The following is an 18,028-nucleotide window of genomic DNA, read 5'->3' as shown; positions in this document are numbered from 1 at the left end:
GGCCTACTTAACCCTTTTGCTTGTATCCAACTACTACTTCAAATTACTAAGCACAAGATTTCGAACCGTGGCCCAAATTGATCTCAGCCCAATTTGAACATTAACAGGCTTGGGCTTGGACTTGGGCTTGGTCTTGGTCTTGGGCTTGGGCTGAGTTATTCCCTTAAGCAATGATTAAAACCTTAGATTAAATATATTTACCTTAATGTTTTACCTCCCTATACTTTCCACCAAAATTACTTTATTCTTGAAGTTTTTCCTTCTTTTTTTAATATCACTACGTTGTTTTGCACTTTTGATTTTCATGTAAAATTAACTGTGTTTATGTCTCTTTAATTCAAATTTTATTTATTGATTTGAGAAAAAAAATATTACTCTATGTTTTTATACTTTTATTTTATATCAATAAGCCACCGTGAACTTTCTCTTTCAATGCATATTTTTTTTAATAGATGTAGAATTGATTGCATCATTTTGTCATCTTGTTTAAAGACATTTGTATTGTAATTTAGTAAAAAGGTGTAAGAAAATGTAATGATATAAAATAAAATTTAAATGATAGGTGAAATGATTTAGGCCCAAAGTAAGAACATCTAACCATGCATGCAGGTGAAAGTAGTCACAAATATACAAAAGAAAATAAGTAAGCACTCTACACTAATCTAATTAGTTAATTCATGCATTGTCCACGCACGGAATTACTAAATCGCAGGTGAAATCGTGATGCACTGAGCAATCTAACCACAAATAAATCATGATACACTGAGTGACCTAATCACGATAGAAGATTCGATGGGTCCTGCCCAACTCCACCAAACAAAAGAAAGTATTTGCACCTTCGTAAGACTATATATGTGATTTGAGAAGACAAATCTAGGGCAAATGTGTGGATCCCTCTCATAGCATCATGCAATATTATCACCATATGAACATTTTGATTGAGGGATTGGCAGACAACACCCTCATGGACAGCTGATCCATATGATTTATGCAAGTAGCCTTATTCAAAAGGTTGAGAGCTACATCACAACCTCCACATGATGCCTCAAGCAATCGTAGTCCTCTAATAAAACTCATCCATCTCATGTCCTTCTATGACCCACCATAGAAAATAGCTTTTTCCTAATTATTGGCGGTGGTGGTGGTCGCTTATATTCACAAACAATATAGTTAATAAAGATCCGGTGGTAATGTATAGGATTGGTTTTACTCGACACATTAGATATCAGTGCATTCATATTGATGTATATATTTTTTCACTTTTTTATTTCATATTGTATAGGTGAAAAAAAAAAGAGTAAGTAAATCCAAGCATTATTAATTGTTTAACAAATTTGTTATCTATTTAATAGGATTAATATTGCAACTTGGGTTTTACCACTTGTAGCTGGAAACCATAAATAGACTACCTAGGTCTAGGGAAAATGCCAGGATAGTTATTAGATTTTAGTCATTTCAAAATATTCCAAAAATAAAACAACCGTCAATTATTATTATTATTATTATTATTATTATTATTATTATTATTATTATTATTATTATTATTTATTTGTCTTTATCATAAAATTCCACAATTATCAGCTGTTCCCTAATTAGCCACATATAAAATAATCTCTAATTTATGGGGATAAAAAAGAAATTAGTTCGAATTCAATTAACATATAGATCAGTATGTATTGTAGTAGGAAAGAAGTCAATGAGACTTAATCTTGATGTATTCATAGCACAAACATTGAAGAGTGTGACATCTACTAGTTAATGCTCACCCAACTATTTAGTTTTCGGTGTAAATGAATCTTCTTAGTGGGATATGCACATTTATTGTATAATTTTAATTTTATTTAGAAAAAAATTTGAGTGAATATAATTAAAGTCATCGGATACATTTGATTGATGTATTAACATGCATTTGACGACGCACTATAACCCATCTAACCCGGATTGAATTACAACCTCTCTTTAGCAAGAGCTCTAAAGGAAGTCTACATCGAAATTACATCTCGTCTTAATCTTTTTGTTAATTAAGTCCAAGAGTTGATTAAGACTATATTCAATGTTTTTGGAGAATGTAACAAGGTAGGGTTTTTTCTTTTCCTTTTAATGGTAGATGAATTCATGCGATATGTGCCACTTTAATCTCACTAATTATTTTCAACTTTAACGTTACCTATAGTATCTATCAAACTTTATACACTCGAAGATTCTGATAAAATCTTACCATGTCTACAATTATGATTTATGAGCAGTACTAGTCATTGCAGATGTTTATAATCCGTACGTCTTGATAGAGCTCGTAAAAAGGGTACTCAAACACCGATCTAATTCTACCCGAGGTAGTCGGATACTATTTTCCACGACGAAGAAGGTTATGAGATCGACTATAATTTTAAAAAATTATTATAAAGAAAGTTATTTGGTGGTTTAGCTTAAAGGGCTTGACTTCATTGATGACTTAATGGTGCAGTTGGTCTGAAAAAGTAGTTCGACAACGTGACGAATTGGACCAGATTTCAACGGTGACACATACGGTCTGAAGTTTAAACTAGACAACTTACTATGCTGGCTAAAATTTGGTAGAATTTAAATGCCTCTGTATTTAGGGATGATTGACTTTTTGTCCGATCTATATCTAATCTTCGGACTTATTAATAATAAAAAAAATTTACTCAAACTATCCTTTAGTGAACCTATTCCGCCTCGTTTAGCTTAAAGAAATAGCATATGCTAGTTAAAATTCGATGATATTTAAGTTCATTTATATTAAGAGAGATTTAATCTTTTTATCTAACTCATTTTTAACCTTCTATTTTTGAATGATAAAAGAAATAAAATAAAATATAGAACTCAAACTTAAACACGTAACTATGGAATAGTTAACATGAAAGAAAGAAAGAAAATAAAGAATAAAAGAAGGGTAGAAGACGAAAGCCATGAGATCCACTAGTAGCTATATTTCTTGCCCATCCCCTTAATCTTGTTATTGTCTCCAAGCAATCATTAAACTGTTCCTCACTCCACTCCACCCAAAGTTTCTCTCTCTTATCCTCCAAAATGAAATCCTCACTATAAAGAGAGAGGTGGGCAAACTAACAAAACTTCCAGAGAAGCAAATAGAGTGCTCAGAGAGCTATGGCTCGTTACAAATCGAGGTTACTACTGCTGTGGCTGCTGGCGGCGCTGTGTATCCACGTGTCCACCGCGGAGGAGAGGAGTACCTACATCGTGCACATGGCCAAGCACGAGATGCCGGCCGAATTCTCCGTCCACGGAGAGTGGTACGCCGACTCGCTCCGTTCCGTCTCCGAGTTGGCCGAGTTCCTGTACTCCTACGACACGGTGGCGCACGGCTTCTCCGCGCGGCTCACCTCAGCGGAGGCCCAGGCGCTCGAGTCCCGATCTGGGGTGGTCCGAGTCAACCCGGAGGTAATATACGATCTGCACACGACTCGGAGCCCCGATTTCCTGGGGATCGACTCGGGCGACCACGAGCTCTTCCCCGAGTCCGGCTCGGGTGGCGACGTGGTCGTCGGGGTATTGGACACCGGTGTCTGGCCTGAGAGCAAGAGCTACGACGACTCGGGGTTCGATCCGGTCCCTGCTGGGTGGAAGGGTACGTGCCAGTCGGGCAAGGGCTTCGATTCGTCCTCGTGCAATAGGAAGCTCATAGGGGCTCGCTTCTTCTCCAAAGGTTACGAGGCGAGTACGGGGCCCATCGACGAGTCCAAGGAGTCGAGGTCGCCGCGGGACGACGACGGCCATGGGACCCACACCTCCACCACCGCTGCTGGCTCCGCCGTGTCGAACGCCAGCCTGCTCGGCTACGCCGCCGGAACCTCGCGGGGGATGGCGGTGCGCTCTCGGATAGCCGCATACAAGGTGTGCTGGCAAGCCGGCTGCTTCGGCTCCGACATCCTAGCCGGCATTGACGCGGCAGTCGCCGACGGGTGCCACGTGCTCTCCCTCTCCCTCGGCGGCGGCTCCACAGACTACTACCGCGACAACGTTGCAGTAGGGGCATTCGCCGCCATGGAGAGAGGCGTGCTCGTCTCGTGCTCCGCCGGTAATTCGGGCCCGAGCCCCTCCTCCCTCTCCAACGTCGCCCCGTGGATGACCACCGTTGGCGCCGGCACGCTGGATCGCGATTTCCCCGCCTACGTCGTGCTCGGCGACGGCCGGAATTTCACGGGCGTGTCGATGTATAGCGGGAAGCCGCTGCCGGCTACCCTCCTTCCTTTAGTCTACGCCGGGAACGCCACGAACTCGACAAACGGGAACCTTTGCATGCCCGGCACGCTCGTGCCGGAGAAGGTGAAGGACAAAATCGTCTTCTGCGACCGCGGGATCAACGCCAGGGTCCAAAAAGGCTACGTGGTGAGGGAAGCGGGTGGGGCCGGGATGGTGCTCGCCAACACCGCCGCCAATGGGGAGGAGCTCGTCGCCGACGCCCACCTCCTACCCGCCACCGGAGTCGGGGAAAAGGCCGGAAACGCCATCAGGGCCTACGTCTTATCTGACCCGGCACCCACCGCCACCATCGCCTTCGGGGGAACCAAGGTCGGCGTGCAGCCATCGCCCGTCGTAGCGGCGTTCTCTTCCCGCGGGCCCAACGCCATCACCCCGGAGATCCTGAAACCGGACCTGGTCGCCCCGGGGGTCAACATCCTCGCCGGTTGGACAGGCTCTGTTGGGCCGACAGGCCTCGCCGTGGACACCCGCCGCGTGGCCTACAACATCATCTCGGGGACCTCCATGTCATGCCCACATGTAAGCGGCCTGGCGGCGATTCTCAAAGGGGCCCACCCGGACTGGAGCCCCGCCGCCATCCGCTCGGCCCTCATGACCACCGCCTACTACACCTACCCTTCCGGCGGCGGTATCCTCGACACCGCCACGGGGGCCGCCGCCACCCCATTCGATATGGGCGCCGGATACGTAGACCCCAAGCGCGCCGCCGACCCGGGCCTCGTCTACGACCTCACCGCCGCTGACTACCTCGACTTCCTATGCGCCCTCAACTACTCCTCCTTCGAGATCTCCAGCATCGCCCCGCAATCTAACTTCACGTGCGACCCCAAGAAGGCCTACTCCGTCACCCGGCTCAACTACCCCTCCTTCTCCGTTCCGTTCGACACCGCGAACGGCAACAGCGGGGACGTAACCACCGTGAACCACTTCAGGACGCTAACCAACGTAGGCCCCCCGGGGACGTACAACGCGACCGCTTCGGCTAGTGTTACCGGAGGTACTGTTACCATAAAGGTGGACCCCAGTGAACTGACCTTCACAAAGATGGGGGAGCAGCAGAGCTACACGGTGAGCTTCTCCGCGCCGTCGCTGCCCTCGGGCTCGTCCGGGTTCGGGCGGCTCGAGTGGTCCGATGGGAAGCACGTGGTCTCGAGCCCAATCGCGCTCACGTGGACCTAAACCAGCCGAACCGCATCATCAGGAAACGGAACGAATCTTGATGTGCTTGCTGTTCGTGGCCGCATCCAAGTACAGGAATCTCGATTTGTTTGTTGATTTATAACGGTGTAATTAGTGGCAGCTTATAATTTGTATATTAATTGTCGGTTGTAATTGTGATGAAAAGGACGTCGGATGGGTGTTGGATATGTAATAAGGGTAAGGTTGGACGTTGCAATCTTCTTGGTTGCGTGACACCATCGAATGGTTTGGTTGGGATGATGAATTCATTAGAATTAGAATTCATCAAGAAAGGATGCACCTTACCAGAAACTGATGTCTTACTAATTAATTGAACTCTTTATATGCAATACAACAAAAATGTGCTTCTAATTTAATGCTAGCTTCACGTTTTCACACACGCAAAGGATGGAGTTTGCTATGTAATTAGCACCTCAAAAGGTGGACTTTCGTACATTAGAGATGTTGATTTAGAACCCCCAAAAAAAAACAAATGATCCATAAACTCCAACAAATATCTCAGATTGGAATTGTTGGCCCGATAGCCCACCAAATATCCCACACTACACACTAGAGACTCAACTATTTGCTTCCTTTCAGACACTCTCTCTTTCCTAATATCTTTTCAATCTCAATTTCAATTGCCCCACTCCTAGTCGCTAAATCTCTCCCACTCTTCAAATTCTTCCACTTTCCAAGTATCACTATCTATGTCTTCAATTGGCTTAGAATAAACACCTCATCTCTTACCACCGACGCCAAATTCTTATGATGCTCACATTTGATCAAGTACTAGAATAATCTCCTCCTCCACTCCTTTCATCTAAAGCTAATGGTCATCATCTAATTTGGCTCTCAAGAGCACCAAAGTCTTTATTTTATTGAAGATCATTCATTGCCTATTGTTTATCCAAAGAGATCGTAGAGACCATAACGAGGTGAGGAGAATAGTGGTGAATGAAAGAATAACAAGAGATTAATTTAAAAAAAAACGAGAGTATTATAATAAACTAATAAAAAAGTGATTTGTATGTAATTATTTTTGGATTAAAGACCGTACTAATAAACTAATAAAAAAGAAATTGATGAGGTTGTCAATAGATATTAGTATTATATATATATAAATAGTATGGATTCCTTTGGGTCCCAGTTCGTCGAGCGCTATTCTCATCTCTTTGAAACGGATCAACTCGTCCGCAACCACCTGGAATGTGACAAGGCGAGCTAAACTAAACGACGCATCACACTCCCCTTCCCCCCTTTCTCTTTTACCTCCGATATCGATATCGATTCCTCCTCCTCGTCTCTCTAATGACGACGTGCTTCGATCGGTGGGAAAAGGATCCCTTCTTCTCGGCCGCCGAGGAGGTACAGGAGTCCACGGACAGGTACTCTACATTCTAGGGTTCGTGAATCTTTCTTCTCCTCTGGGTTGTCGTTCGGATCCTAAGGGCTCATTGTTCCTCTTGATATCCCATTCGTAGGATGGAATCTGTCTATAGGAGATGGATCCACGAACGGAGAGCCGCTTCGGATCAAGCTAGCAAGCGCGAATCCTTCTCGGACGAACTATTAGCAGATCTTCGCACAGCGCTTGGGACGGCGAAATGGCAGGTAGTTTCATATATCATTGTTAATTAATGGTCAAAGTTGATTTTTCTGTCGATGCTTAATTATGTGAAACAATCCATAGCTCGAGGAATTCGAACGGGCTGTCAGACCAAATGATGCGTCTTCCTCGCTTCAAGAGGATGCGAGATCTCGACATATCCAATTTCTCTCTGCAATTGGGAGTCAGATTGCCATCGTTGAGAATTCGTTGAGGGAAACCAATCAGAAGCAGGGAGAGAGCACAATTGCTTGGGTTAGATTGGATGAAGGAGAACGGGATGAGCTTGCTCTTTTTCTCTCTAAGCCTTTGCCCGAGCGAGAAAAGGTTGTGAGGAAGAATGGAGAAGATGAATGTGTGAAGAATGTAAACAATGTAAAGGGGTTTGGTCGCTTCGAGAAGAAGCAGGAGAAGTTGCAGGGGCACCGGAGGACAGCAAGTGCTAGTGCTGATATTGGCTCGTGGAAGATCTTGGTTTCTGATGAGGATGCTCCTCGAAGATCCTTTGAGGAGCAACCCCGATTACCACCACTTAAAATACCAAGCTTATCTTGTTTGACAAAAGCCCTAGAATCAAAACCTAAGATGAAGTGGTCTGGAAATGTTTTCAGGAAGTGTAAGGGTGGGGATCACCAGCAGGCAGCTGAAATGATGCCATTGCAAATTAATCAGACGAATCGGGTGAGGAGTTCTTCATTGTAATGTTCTTTTGCGGAATAAAGTGTTCATTTTGTAACGCTGCTTAATGTTGCCATAGATTTTATAATCATTACTATATTTTCTGCTTCTTGTATAGGAACTTGATGCGTTCTATGACAGAAGTAAGAGTTGCCTTGGTGAATGTGAGGATGAAATCTACAGTAAGCAGCTCTATGGTTGGATTGGAGCTCTTCATAGACGGCTCCAAAGGTCTCAATATCAAATCCAGTACGGTCGCCCTATTCTAATTATCTTCTGGGCCGTTTTACTCCTATCATTAGTTGGTGAGTGTTTTTTTGTGCTATATTATTATATTAATATTTCACTTCCAGCTTCCACGAGCATAATAAGTTCATCAAAGATGATTATTTTCTTGGATACCTTGGAAGCGAAAGACTTCTTTTATTGCTTGTCCTTTCAAAGAACATGTTGTGTTATGTTTTCAGCGTACTATCGTTTATTTTGGATACCAATAGTTTTGGAGATATAGACTAGGTTGTTGAAATCCTTGCCAGCATTCCATTGTTGTATTTGGTTGTTTGGAAGGTCGATCCCTCTGAATATATATGTTCACAAGAGGTCAATAAGCTGACATGCTGATGTTATGTCATACTTATTGCTTATATGATTGTTAAAAGCACATGTTACTGCCCATGCAAAATCATCAAGGTATCTCACCAAAATACACTGCATGTTATTTGTCTACTACTGGACCGTACTCTGATTGGTATAAGATCATGGGCTTTTAGAATGTGGGTTATAAGATAATGCAGCAATTGGCTTAATTGTACACCAAATCTCTTGTGACTATTTTCATTCTTTTGGTTTGTGCCCAAATTCTTTTTCCTGATTAAGCCCTCGAAGTGTATGGGAGTAAGATACTAATTTTGCAACTAACTAGATGTATCTATGACAAGAGGCATGCACCTTCCATGGTTCTCCCTGTCCAGTACTGCTATCTGGAATCATCTTGCTGCTCTTTTACTGTGCGTTTGGATGAAGTTCTCTCAAGTTCTTATGTTAGATGACCTTGGAAGCCTTGCTGTGCTCAAGTATCATAATATTTTCTATGCATTTGGAACTACTTGAGATTCCTTTACTTAAGCTAGAATAAAGTGGAAATTCCCTCCATTGGATGATTGTTAGCAAGATGTCCTATTAATGCCTAAGCAGTGCACAGCTTAAGGAAAGACTGATATAAATACCTCTTTCTCGATTGCAACTTGTACCTAATTATATGTCTCTATTGAGAGCAAGAGGACTAGTAGTTGTCAAATAGGTTTCTAAAACTATTAGCAGCTTCTACACCAGCTTGCGCCGAAGGCAATTGTGGCTGAAGAAAAGGAACATAGAGCAAAGTTTCTCTTCTTGGAGCTTAATACAAGAGTAATCAATTTCTTCAATTCTATTCTTGTATAGAATTACTTTTCTCATAATTAGAGAGTTCCTATTTTCTTTCAGAATAAGCTAGAGGATTATCAGTAACAGTCTACCAAAACATCATTAGATAAGTGAAACATCTCCTTACATTCTAAAAACCCAAACGAAATATGTAATTTAAAATCAAGTAGGCATTGTCCAAAGGATTTTATATAAAAGAACCTCTCGGAAATAGTTATCTTTTGGTAAGCCCAATGCATCTTTTATATTGCAATGCAAAGTTAGGCTAAAAAGGTAAATCAAATTGAGGCACCTAAGGTACTAGTATTATGAAGAATAAGCACATCAGTAGATGTTGTAGAGGTTTGTGAAGGGTCTATATGCTGTAATGTGATCTTGGGTTTGAATAAGACATTTGCAATTTCATTACTTTAATACTCCAACTAATTTTAGATTAGATGAAATATCTAATAATCAGCTTTTCCACAAGGGCTTCTGCTTCTTTTGTTCCTTAAATCTTCTCGAAATGGATATTATCTTGTTTGTAGTCTCTATGTTAACTTCTCTTCAATTTGTCAGTGTTGGTTTACTAATCTTCTCTAACTTTTCATTTTTAACTTAGATGTTAAAACATCACAACAAGCTTTATTCTGGTTTAGCCTCAATAGTTGTAGTTCTTACTCTTTATTTTCTTCTCCTAACAGCTTTGCAAATTTTGCAGTTGTATTTGTTAAACATGTAATTTGAAGACATTAAGGAAGTTGATTCATTATTCAGAAACGTTGGAGTTGGATTTGCAGCTTCGGCATTCCCAAAAACAAGGTACTCTGCTTGTTCTTGGAAACATGTCACATACACAGTTTATAAGAGCCACCAACCGTATTACCTGCTGTCCACTTTGAGGCTGCTGGAACAATACACAATGAGGTCAATTAGAGTTCCATTGCTAAACCACCAACAGGCAATCACAGACTATTCCGGTCCTGCTGAGGGTGCTCAACATACTCCAATATGGCGATCTTCCGAAATAATTCAATAACCTACCAGTGATGGCTCACTTGATACTTGGGGTGATTGCACGCTCTCCTCTCCAAATGTTTTAGACAGTCCATGCCAAAGAGAATCCTGATTCTTGCTCTGGAAGGACATTTTCCTACATCTCTCTTTTCTTTTTCTTTTTCTTTGTGGCTTTTATAGCTCACTTTGATTCTTCTGCTCTGATGTAAACCTATTCTTTTCTTAGTTAAATTCAGTGCTTTGTAACAAACAGATGAAGTTAATTATATATCTCGAGCGCAGGCTAGTTAGCACCACAACTGTTTGTACCATCTCATGTATCACATCAGGCGCTCTGTAATGCGTCAACAGTTCATGTATATTATGGTTCTATATAAATATATATTGACTCGTTTGTGCTCATCTCCAGATTCATTAAACCACTTGTAATTCGTCAACAGTGCATGCATATTTATATCTACTACCGGCATTAATTGCTCCTGTTATAGAACAGTCTACTGCCTACCTGATGGTTTTTACGAGTATCACCTCTCTTTTGTGAACCGACCCCGCCAGCCGTAACGCTACGCTTCTCATATGCTTCTCGTGACACATTGGACAAGTTCATACACTAATTGACATACTAAAAGTATGTTGACTTGAAGACCTCCAGATGGTCAACCTCAACGACTTCACGACTTAGACGCTCACAAACTTAGCCCAAAGCTCACGTAACCTTACTATTACTATCATAAATGTACAACCTCTTCAATTCTCCAATTCATTTTTGCGTCCAAATTGGACTCGGTCTACGATATTAACAGTCTTACGAGACTGAGGACTTTGATCTTAGGAGATCAAAATAGATAGTTATAATTACACTCTTATTAGAAAAAGTCTTTTTTTTTTAAAATATTAAAGTGTCGCAAAAAAATAAATAAAATGGCTTACCTGTTATTAACTCTTAATAGATAAAGCCATCATTATAAGATAATAAAAGTATCCGTGTGAAAATATTCAAGTATCTAACACCTTATGCTTTGTAATGAACACGTCAGCCTCCATCCAAATCCGAACGAGCAAAAACCACGTCAGACGAGACGACCCATCTATTTCTCGTTCTTTTATGGCTTCCGTAACGCGCTACCAACTCTGACCTTGAAGGTCAAGACTCGAGATAACGGACTAATTCTCTCCCTTCCCTTGTGCCACGCAACCGACTACGGACGCGTAATCCCCCGTTTCCAACGTGCTATCCTCCAATCTCAACCGCACATCTACGATACGAGTAGCATCCGACGGTCATAACTGACGCATCTTGATCCCATTATTCCGGATAAGAGTAATTCGTCGTCCAACCTCTACTTATTCCCCACTTCTCCCCCCTCGTTTCCGCTCGTAATCAAACGCAAAGGATACGAACGAGACAGGCGCTTTGAGATTGGTAATGCTGCGATCGTGCTTTCGTCCTCTACAACGGTGTTTTGGAAACGGCGATGACCTCCTCTGGGACCTCGACCTTAAACCCCACGCTTCCGGTGACTTCTCCATCGCCGTAGCCCAAGCCAACGCGAATCTCGAGGACCAGGGCCAGGTCCTCACCTCCTCCTCCTCCACCTACATCGGCGTCTTCGACGGCCACGGCGGCCCCGAGGCGTCCCGCTTCGTGAGCAGCCACCTCTTCCCCTACCTCCACAGTACGTACTAATACCACGTACCCATCTCGATTCCTTCGCCAAGGCCAAATTTTGATCGCTTCATCCGGTATAATTCGGTTTTTTTCCTCCATTTGAGCAGAGTTCGAATCGGAGCAAGGGGGCTTGTCCGCGGAGGTGATCAAGGAGGCGTTCGACGCGACGGAGGAGGAGTTCTTGAGGCTGGTGCGGACATCGTGTCTCTCGAGGCCGCAGATTGCGTCGGTGGGGTCGTGCTGCCTCGTCGGAGCGATCACGGATGAGACGCTCTACGTGGCAAACTTGGGCGATTCGAGGGCGGTGCTCGGTCGAAGGGGAAGCGACGGGAGAGGAGTGGTGGCGGAGCGGCTATCGAGCGATCACAATGTTGCGGTGGAGGAGGTGAGGAAGGAGCTCGCCGCGTTACATCCTGATGACTCCCATATAGTTGTTCATAGCAGAGGAGTATGGCGGATTAAAGGAATTATTCAGGTAATCAAATAGATTGCTCTGTTTTTTATCTATATTAAATTCCACAGTTCTTATTGATGCAAAAAATTATATTGTGGTTTTCTAAGATATGCACTGTTGCTATCTGGTTGACCTCTGACCAGGGAGATCAAAGTAGATATTTTTCTTGACTAAGGTTGCAGATTTTTAGGTTTGTATTAGGAACATTTTGATTTAAATCAAAGTGCAGATACACGTCAACAACGTATCAATTATTCTCATTTCATGAGTTTAATTGTGTCTAGTAAAAATATAAGTATAAAATTTGAGTGGGCATATTAATTATGATCACCAATAATTGCACCGAATCTCATTCCCTATGAATCTGGTAGTACTGGTTATGTAATTCTGATGAACAGTAGTAATTAGTGCCTGGAATAATCTTTTGATAAGTAAATCCTTTGCTTTTACCACTTTTGTCTTCCCTACTTAGTATCATTGCATTGTTTTCTGAAATAATTATGTAGACCATCTTCTTCTTTTACAAAAGCAATTAAGGATTGGAATAAGTACTCTTAGGAATACATTCTCTTGATAGCAAGCAAGTTGGACAACTTGTGACCAATCATATTCTTCAGGTAGGGAACAAGTAAAGCTGATGATTCTACTTGAGACCCTTCTATGAGTAGCCGCATAAATTTTCTCATTAATAAGGTTTGATTTGTGGATAGAAAGCCATCTGACTGATTCTTTGGACCCACCTAGCTTCTAATCACATTCATCTACATCTCCATCCATCTGGATAAGCAATACTGAGCAGGGAATAGATTAGATCTTCTATTCTGCAATATAGCTTTGAAATGGCCATTAATAAATTTTACTACTAACATGCATACCTTTCTTTCCAAAATCCCTTAATTATGTATATGATGTATATAAAATCATTAATTTTATATAGATACTCATAGAAGTCAATCAAACAGTTAATATATACGCAAAAAGGAGAAGAAAGCTCTATTATTAACTCTGCTATTATGTTTGTAATCAGGTGTCGAGGTCCATTGGAGACATGTACTTGAAGAAACCTGAATTTAGCAAGCAATCTCTGTTCCAGCATCTCGGTTCTCCTGTTCCGTTGAAGCGCCCGGTCATGACGGCGGTGCCATCGGTACGAGTTCGCAAGCTTAAGCAGCAGGATCTCTTCTTGATCTTTGCCTCCGATGGGCTCTGGGAGCAACTAAGCGACGAGGCCGCCGTCGATATAGTCGTCAAATACCCCAGAGCAGTAAGTTTATATTGGAACAAGCTTATGCTTGTTTAGAATCCACTCTCACAATAATTAATACTGCAAAAAAATTGTCGCAGGGAATAGCGAAGAGATTAGTAACAGCAGCCATTGATGAAGCTGCGAGGAAGAGGGATATGAGATACAAAGACATAAAGCGGATAGAGAAGGGAATAAGACGAAACTTTCACGACGACATCACTGTCATAGTTATCTATCTAAACCATCATCGTCGTCGTCATCGCCAAAGTGGTCGCTCTCATGAGCTCGACGGAGGAACATACGACTGCACGAGTGCACCGGTAGACATCTTCAACTTCAATTCGGACGAGGCGGAGGAGTCACTTAAGCTCAATCTATATACATGACAGAACGTAATAATATGTACATGGATGATGACATTGTGAAATAATGGGAATATAAAGTAGTGATGTGAGATAGTTAAACTTGGAATAAAGTAGTAGTAGTAGTAGTAGTAGTTTGTGAGCATAAAATAAAAGCATCCAATGAGAGAGATAAAAGCAATCACCAAATACAAAGTCACTTAATTTCCTCACGATCAAAAGAACGAATCTAACAAAGTGATTGTGTTCGAAGGGCCCCAAAAGGCCTAGTAAGTAGCTGACACGGGCCCACAAATATCAAAATAAAGAGAGATTAGACTAATTAATCTACTAGTAGATGATGGTGATGATGGCCAATGCGAGTGCAACGGCTAGTGGCAACTCCGACCTCAGTGCTCCTCCTGCCATCCTCGTCTCTGCTCCACTCTGCAACCAAAATTGAAATTTAGAGAGTCGCACACCCACCTACGCTTTGGAAATCGTGCAGATAAATTTATTATTGAAAGCCAATCAGGACGCGAGGACCACTGACCACTTTTCTTTCGTTTGCTAGGCTTATTTAATCTCCATAGCCCCGATGTGATGGCACGAATCACGAGGCCGTGCGGCACGTGACCGGACGGTCGGGATTCCCTGCTTTGACTCCAAGACAAAAGGACGAGGACCCCGACATAAATTTTCGAAGCCGTACCTCCGGAACTCAAAAACGAACAAAAAGTTGGAGTTAATTGTTGCGTTTTGAGTTCCGGTCGGAGGGCAGCAGGCGCACGATAGTGCTCGGCCACCAGCTTTCCTATGGTGTGTGCGCGCCCAGAAGCAGCGCATTGCTAACGCAAACGATGCTAAAGCTAAAAGAAAAGGACGGAAATTTGCATATGACACCCACTATATAAGCTTATTTGTTCCGCAAAGTCTACAACTTTTATATTCTAATAATATGGATACTCACATTTTAGCAACAAAATTCCCCTCAGTTCATGAAAAAAATGCAGGACGTAAAAAACTGCACTAGTCGCAAGTTCGCTTAAAATTTTAGGGGCTTATATGTGAATTTAAAATAAAGATGACCGCACGGTAAAACTTGCGCCTATCTTGCGCCGGTGATTGGCTCACGGTAGCAGGGGAGGGAGTAAGTAAAAGAGGAGAGAGACGAGAGAACGTACCGTCTCGTCAGCGGCGCTGCTAGGGCCCGGGGCAGACGCCACGTCGGATCCTGCCGGCGATGCGGCAGTGCTGCCGACCGGCGAGATCGAAGGCGCGGCGGCCTTCTTCTTCTTTGTCTTCGCCTTCTCGCTGGGGGCAGGCGCCGGGATCTCTTCCGGCGGGGCCGGAGAGGTAGCGATCGGTGCGGGTGCTGGTGGAGGCAATGTGGGTGGAAGAGTCGGAGGTGGTGAGCTCACCGGGGCTGGCACCGGGGGAGAGGAAGTCGGGGGGTTGGCGGGAGGCGAGGATAGGGGAGCGGCGACGAGGGGTGACGTGACCGGGGCTACGGCGGTAGGTGGACTCACCGGCGCGGTGGCGGGAGGTGAGCTTAAAGGGGAAGAGGAAGGAGATGCTGCGGGAGAGGCGGTGGTGATGGGGGATTTGGAAGGAGAGGGGGACGGAGAGGAGGTGGTACTGGTGGATTTGGTAGGAGTGGCGGCGGCGGCGTTGGATGAGGAGGAGGTAGGGGAGGAGGCGGGCGCTTGGGAGGCCGCGGAGGAGAGAGCGAGGAAGAGGAGAAGAACGACGAGAGCGGTGAGCTTATCCATCCCCTCAAAAGAAAACAATGAGAGAGAGAGAGAGAGAGAGAGAGAGAGAGAGAGAGAGAGTTGGAGGTGGGAGTGTGAATGGAATGGTGCTTATAGACTATAATACTATACTTTTATAGGAGGAGGGAAAGGAAGGAAATAGAAGAGAAGTAAAGTACGAGCGGCTTATTGGGCTAAAAGGTAAATGGGCCACATTAGTTTGGGCCTAAATATTCGGCTCCAATAAGGTATTCGTGAGGGAAATCCCTATTCTAGCCCTGCTGGTTTTATCCCTTTCCCTCTTCCAATCCCCTTCGAATACTGCCATTCGAGTCCGCCATCCCAAAAACCCTTTCCTCCTCCTTCTCCTCCTCCTCCCCTACGATCTTATCCGCTATGGCGGCGATGAGCTCCGTCGGCGTCGCCTTGCGTTTCTCATCCGCCTTCTTCAGGTGCGACCTCCCAGTACCTCCCCATTCCGCGGTCCTCCCTCGCCACCGCACGGCGTTGCCGACGGTCGTGCTCCGCGCGGCAGCGTCCTCGAAGGCGGCGGAGACGAAGGAGTCGGAGGTGAAGAGGAAGCCGAGGGGTATCACCAAGCCCCGACCAGTTTCTCCGGCGATGCAAGCTCTCGTCGGGGTCCCGGAGATTCCCCGGACGCAAGCTCTTAAGCTTATTTGGGCTCACATCAAGAAGAACAATCTCCAGGTCTAAATCATCCTTCCCTATAATTTCTTCTTTTTCGTGTTCCATCTTCGTAGGAAAATTGGATCTTTTGGTTCTTTATATTGTATGGAAGTTTATGATCTCCTTTAAAGTGTATTGCTGTTAGAAATTTTGGTTTCGTTACAATATGCAGTGTTACTATTACTCTAAAATGTTTATAAAACGATAAATTTTGCAATTTTTATATGTATATAATATTTTTATCTTCGATTTTGCATATTTTGATCTATTTTATCCCAGTCTATTGGCAGGTTGAATATTGCTATTTTATTTTGATTCAACTCTGTAAGTTATGAATTCCTGTTTTTTTTTTTCTTTCACAAGAGTGAACTACTCTGATTTCCAAATCCCATAGTGTTAATGCAGATTATGTAAGTAGGGAAATTTGTTCTTTTCTTTTCTTCCGGTTGTGTGCATCTTACTACGCTGAGTAGGAATAATTACTTGCCATAAAGTCATTGTTTGCAATTTATCCTTTGTTGCTAATGCATTTGCCTTTTGAGATATTCATCCATATCCCAGCTGAATCTTTTTTTATTTTTTTAGTGTGTGGAACTCATCTAAATTAGCAGCACTTCTGATTCCAATGCCGGATTAGTTATTATAGGAGTTTGGTTGAATGGTCAGTCAAGACAAATTTGTGACCTTGCCGATGTCTATAGAAGTTCTTGTCTAATTTTACTAGAGAAAAGTTATTCTTAACAATATTGTGTAAGTTGTAACTCCAAGACTTGTATCATTTTGTTGTCTTGTAAATGTCTCTTCATTTGCTGGATAAGCAACTCATTTGTTTTTTTGTAGCTCTAACTGAAAAGTAATGTGCTCATTTTTTGAGATTTTACAGCTTTGGTGTCTCCTCTGGATATTCTTTTTAGAGTCAGAATTTTTTTGCATCTTCCTTCAGTTATGGAACAGTCGCTTACGGACCCTGTCAATGATCCACCATATTGGCTGGAACTGATGTCATCTTTCAAATGCAAGAATATCATTAATTTGATAACGATCCAAATGAAAGACTTTTTATGTTTCTCATTGTCTTATCTACAATGGAACAGCTAATTGCAAGATTTCTTGGTTTACACCCTTTTAGCATGGAGTTGATCTTCTAAGAAATATCCACTTCATACATAGTTTAATATTCTAATCACCAATTCGTCATTGTAAGTCATCAACTTTTCTAATTCTGTGATATGTACTCACTGTCTTCTGTTAGGATGGGAGATTTCATTTAGTTTTGATATCACAGTTTGAAATTTTGAACTTCTCTAAGATATATCTACTCTACATAATTTTGCTTTTTCCCTTTTCTTCAGGACCCAGAAGATAAGAAGATAATTGTTTGCGATGAGAAGCTGAAAAATATATTTGGAGGAAGAGAGCGTGTTGGATTTCTTGAGATCTCAGGGTTGCTTAATCCTCATTTTGGGAAATGACATTTTTTTCTTTCTGGCTAGGTTTTTGTACATGGGCGGCAGGGCTTTAAATATGTCTAGTTGGATGATGTGACTATGTGATGCTATCTTAGCTTTATCTTTCATGCTCACTTTGGATTTTTATCCTGTATCTTTAATTTAGTATCCAGGATACAGTTGCCAAGTTTTGCTGAACATTTGTTTCTTAGTAATGGATCTAATGCTTGCAAATCGTTTTTCTTTTCTCCTACCTGTCAATGCCTGCTATCCTTCATGTAGCGATTTCTGCGTTACTGTTTT

General features: G+C 42.9%; 5 protein-coding genes across 5 annotated transcripts; 4 read left to right on the top strand and 1 right to left on the bottom strand.

The window, feature by feature from the left end:
• The first annotated feature begins 2,938 nt into the window (after nucleotides 1–2,938).
• On the top strand, nucleotides 2,939–5,641 carry LOC140762131 (subtilisin-like protease SBT1.7). Its single transcript, XM_073099747.1, has one exon. The coding sequence runs from the start codon at nucleotides 3,130–3,132 to the stop codon at nucleotides 5,422–5,424; it is 2,295 nt and encodes a 764-aa protein (XP_072955848.1). The 5' UTR covers nucleotides 2,939–3,129; the 3' UTR covers nucleotides 5,425–5,641.
• A 938-nt stretch (nucleotides 5,642–6,579) lies between these two features.
• LOC140762132 (uncharacterized) lies at nucleotides 6,580–10,525 on the top strand. Its single transcript, XM_073099748.1, has 5 exons — nucleotides 6,580–6,812; nucleotides 6,909–7,038; nucleotides 7,118–7,714; nucleotides 7,830–8,016; nucleotides 9,834–10,525. Exons 1-5 carry the CDS (start codon nucleotides 6,736–6,738, stop codon nucleotides 9,857–9,859), a joined length of 1,017 nt encoding a protein of 338 aa, XP_072955849.1. The 5' UTR covers nucleotides 6,580–6,735; the 3' UTR covers nucleotides 9,860–10,525.
• A 946-nt stretch (nucleotides 10,526–11,471) lies between these two features.
• LOC140762989 (probable protein phosphatase 2C 78) lies at nucleotides 11,472–13,991 on the top strand. The gene is made up of 4 exons (XM_073100995.1): nucleotides 11,472–11,805; nucleotides 11,906–12,273; nucleotides 13,280–13,516; nucleotides 13,597–13,991. The coding sequence occupies exons 1-4, from the start codon at nucleotides 11,556–11,558 to the stop codon at nucleotides 13,882–13,884; spliced, it is 1,143 nt and encodes a 380-aa protein (XP_072957096.1). The 5' UTR covers nucleotides 11,472–11,555; the 3' UTR covers nucleotides 13,885–13,991.
• A 50-nt stretch (nucleotides 13,992–14,041) lies between these two features.
• Nucleotides 14,042–15,691, bottom strand: LOC140762990 (uncharacterized). The gene is made up of 2 exons (XM_073100996.1): nucleotides 15,024–15,691; nucleotides 14,042–14,286 (listed from the first exon to the last, which is right to left on the bottom strand). The coding sequence occupies exons 1-2, from the start codon at nucleotides 15,609–15,611 to the stop codon at nucleotides 14,191–14,193; spliced, it is 684 nt and encodes a 227-aa protein (XP_072957097.1). The 5' UTR covers nucleotides 15,612–15,691; the 3' UTR covers nucleotides 14,042–14,190.
• Nucleotides 15,692–15,900: 209 nt separating this feature from the next.
• LOC140762991 (upstream activation factor subunit UAF30-like) lies at nucleotides 15,901–17,973 on the top strand. Its single transcript, XM_073100997.1, has 2 exons — nucleotides 15,901–16,298; nucleotides 17,630–17,973. Exons 1-2 carry the CDS (start codon nucleotides 15,987–15,989, stop codon nucleotides 17,747–17,749), a joined length of 432 nt encoding a protein of 143 aa, XP_072957098.1. The 5' UTR covers nucleotides 15,901–15,986; the 3' UTR covers nucleotides 17,750–17,973.
• Nucleotides 17,974–18,028: the final 55 nt, after the last annotated feature.

This window comes from Typha angustifolia, chromosome 7 (assembly GCF_048772165.1).
Source record: "Typha angustifolia cultivar Huaian chromosome 7, ASM4877216v1, whole genome shotgun sequence".
Taxonomy (NCBI): domain Eukaryota; kingdom Viridiplantae; phylum Streptophyta; class Magnoliopsida; order Poales; family Typhaceae; genus Typha; species Typha angustifolia.
The sequence above is the reverse complement of the archived record's forward strand: the minus strand, read 5'-3'. Positions and strand labels throughout refer to the sequence as shown.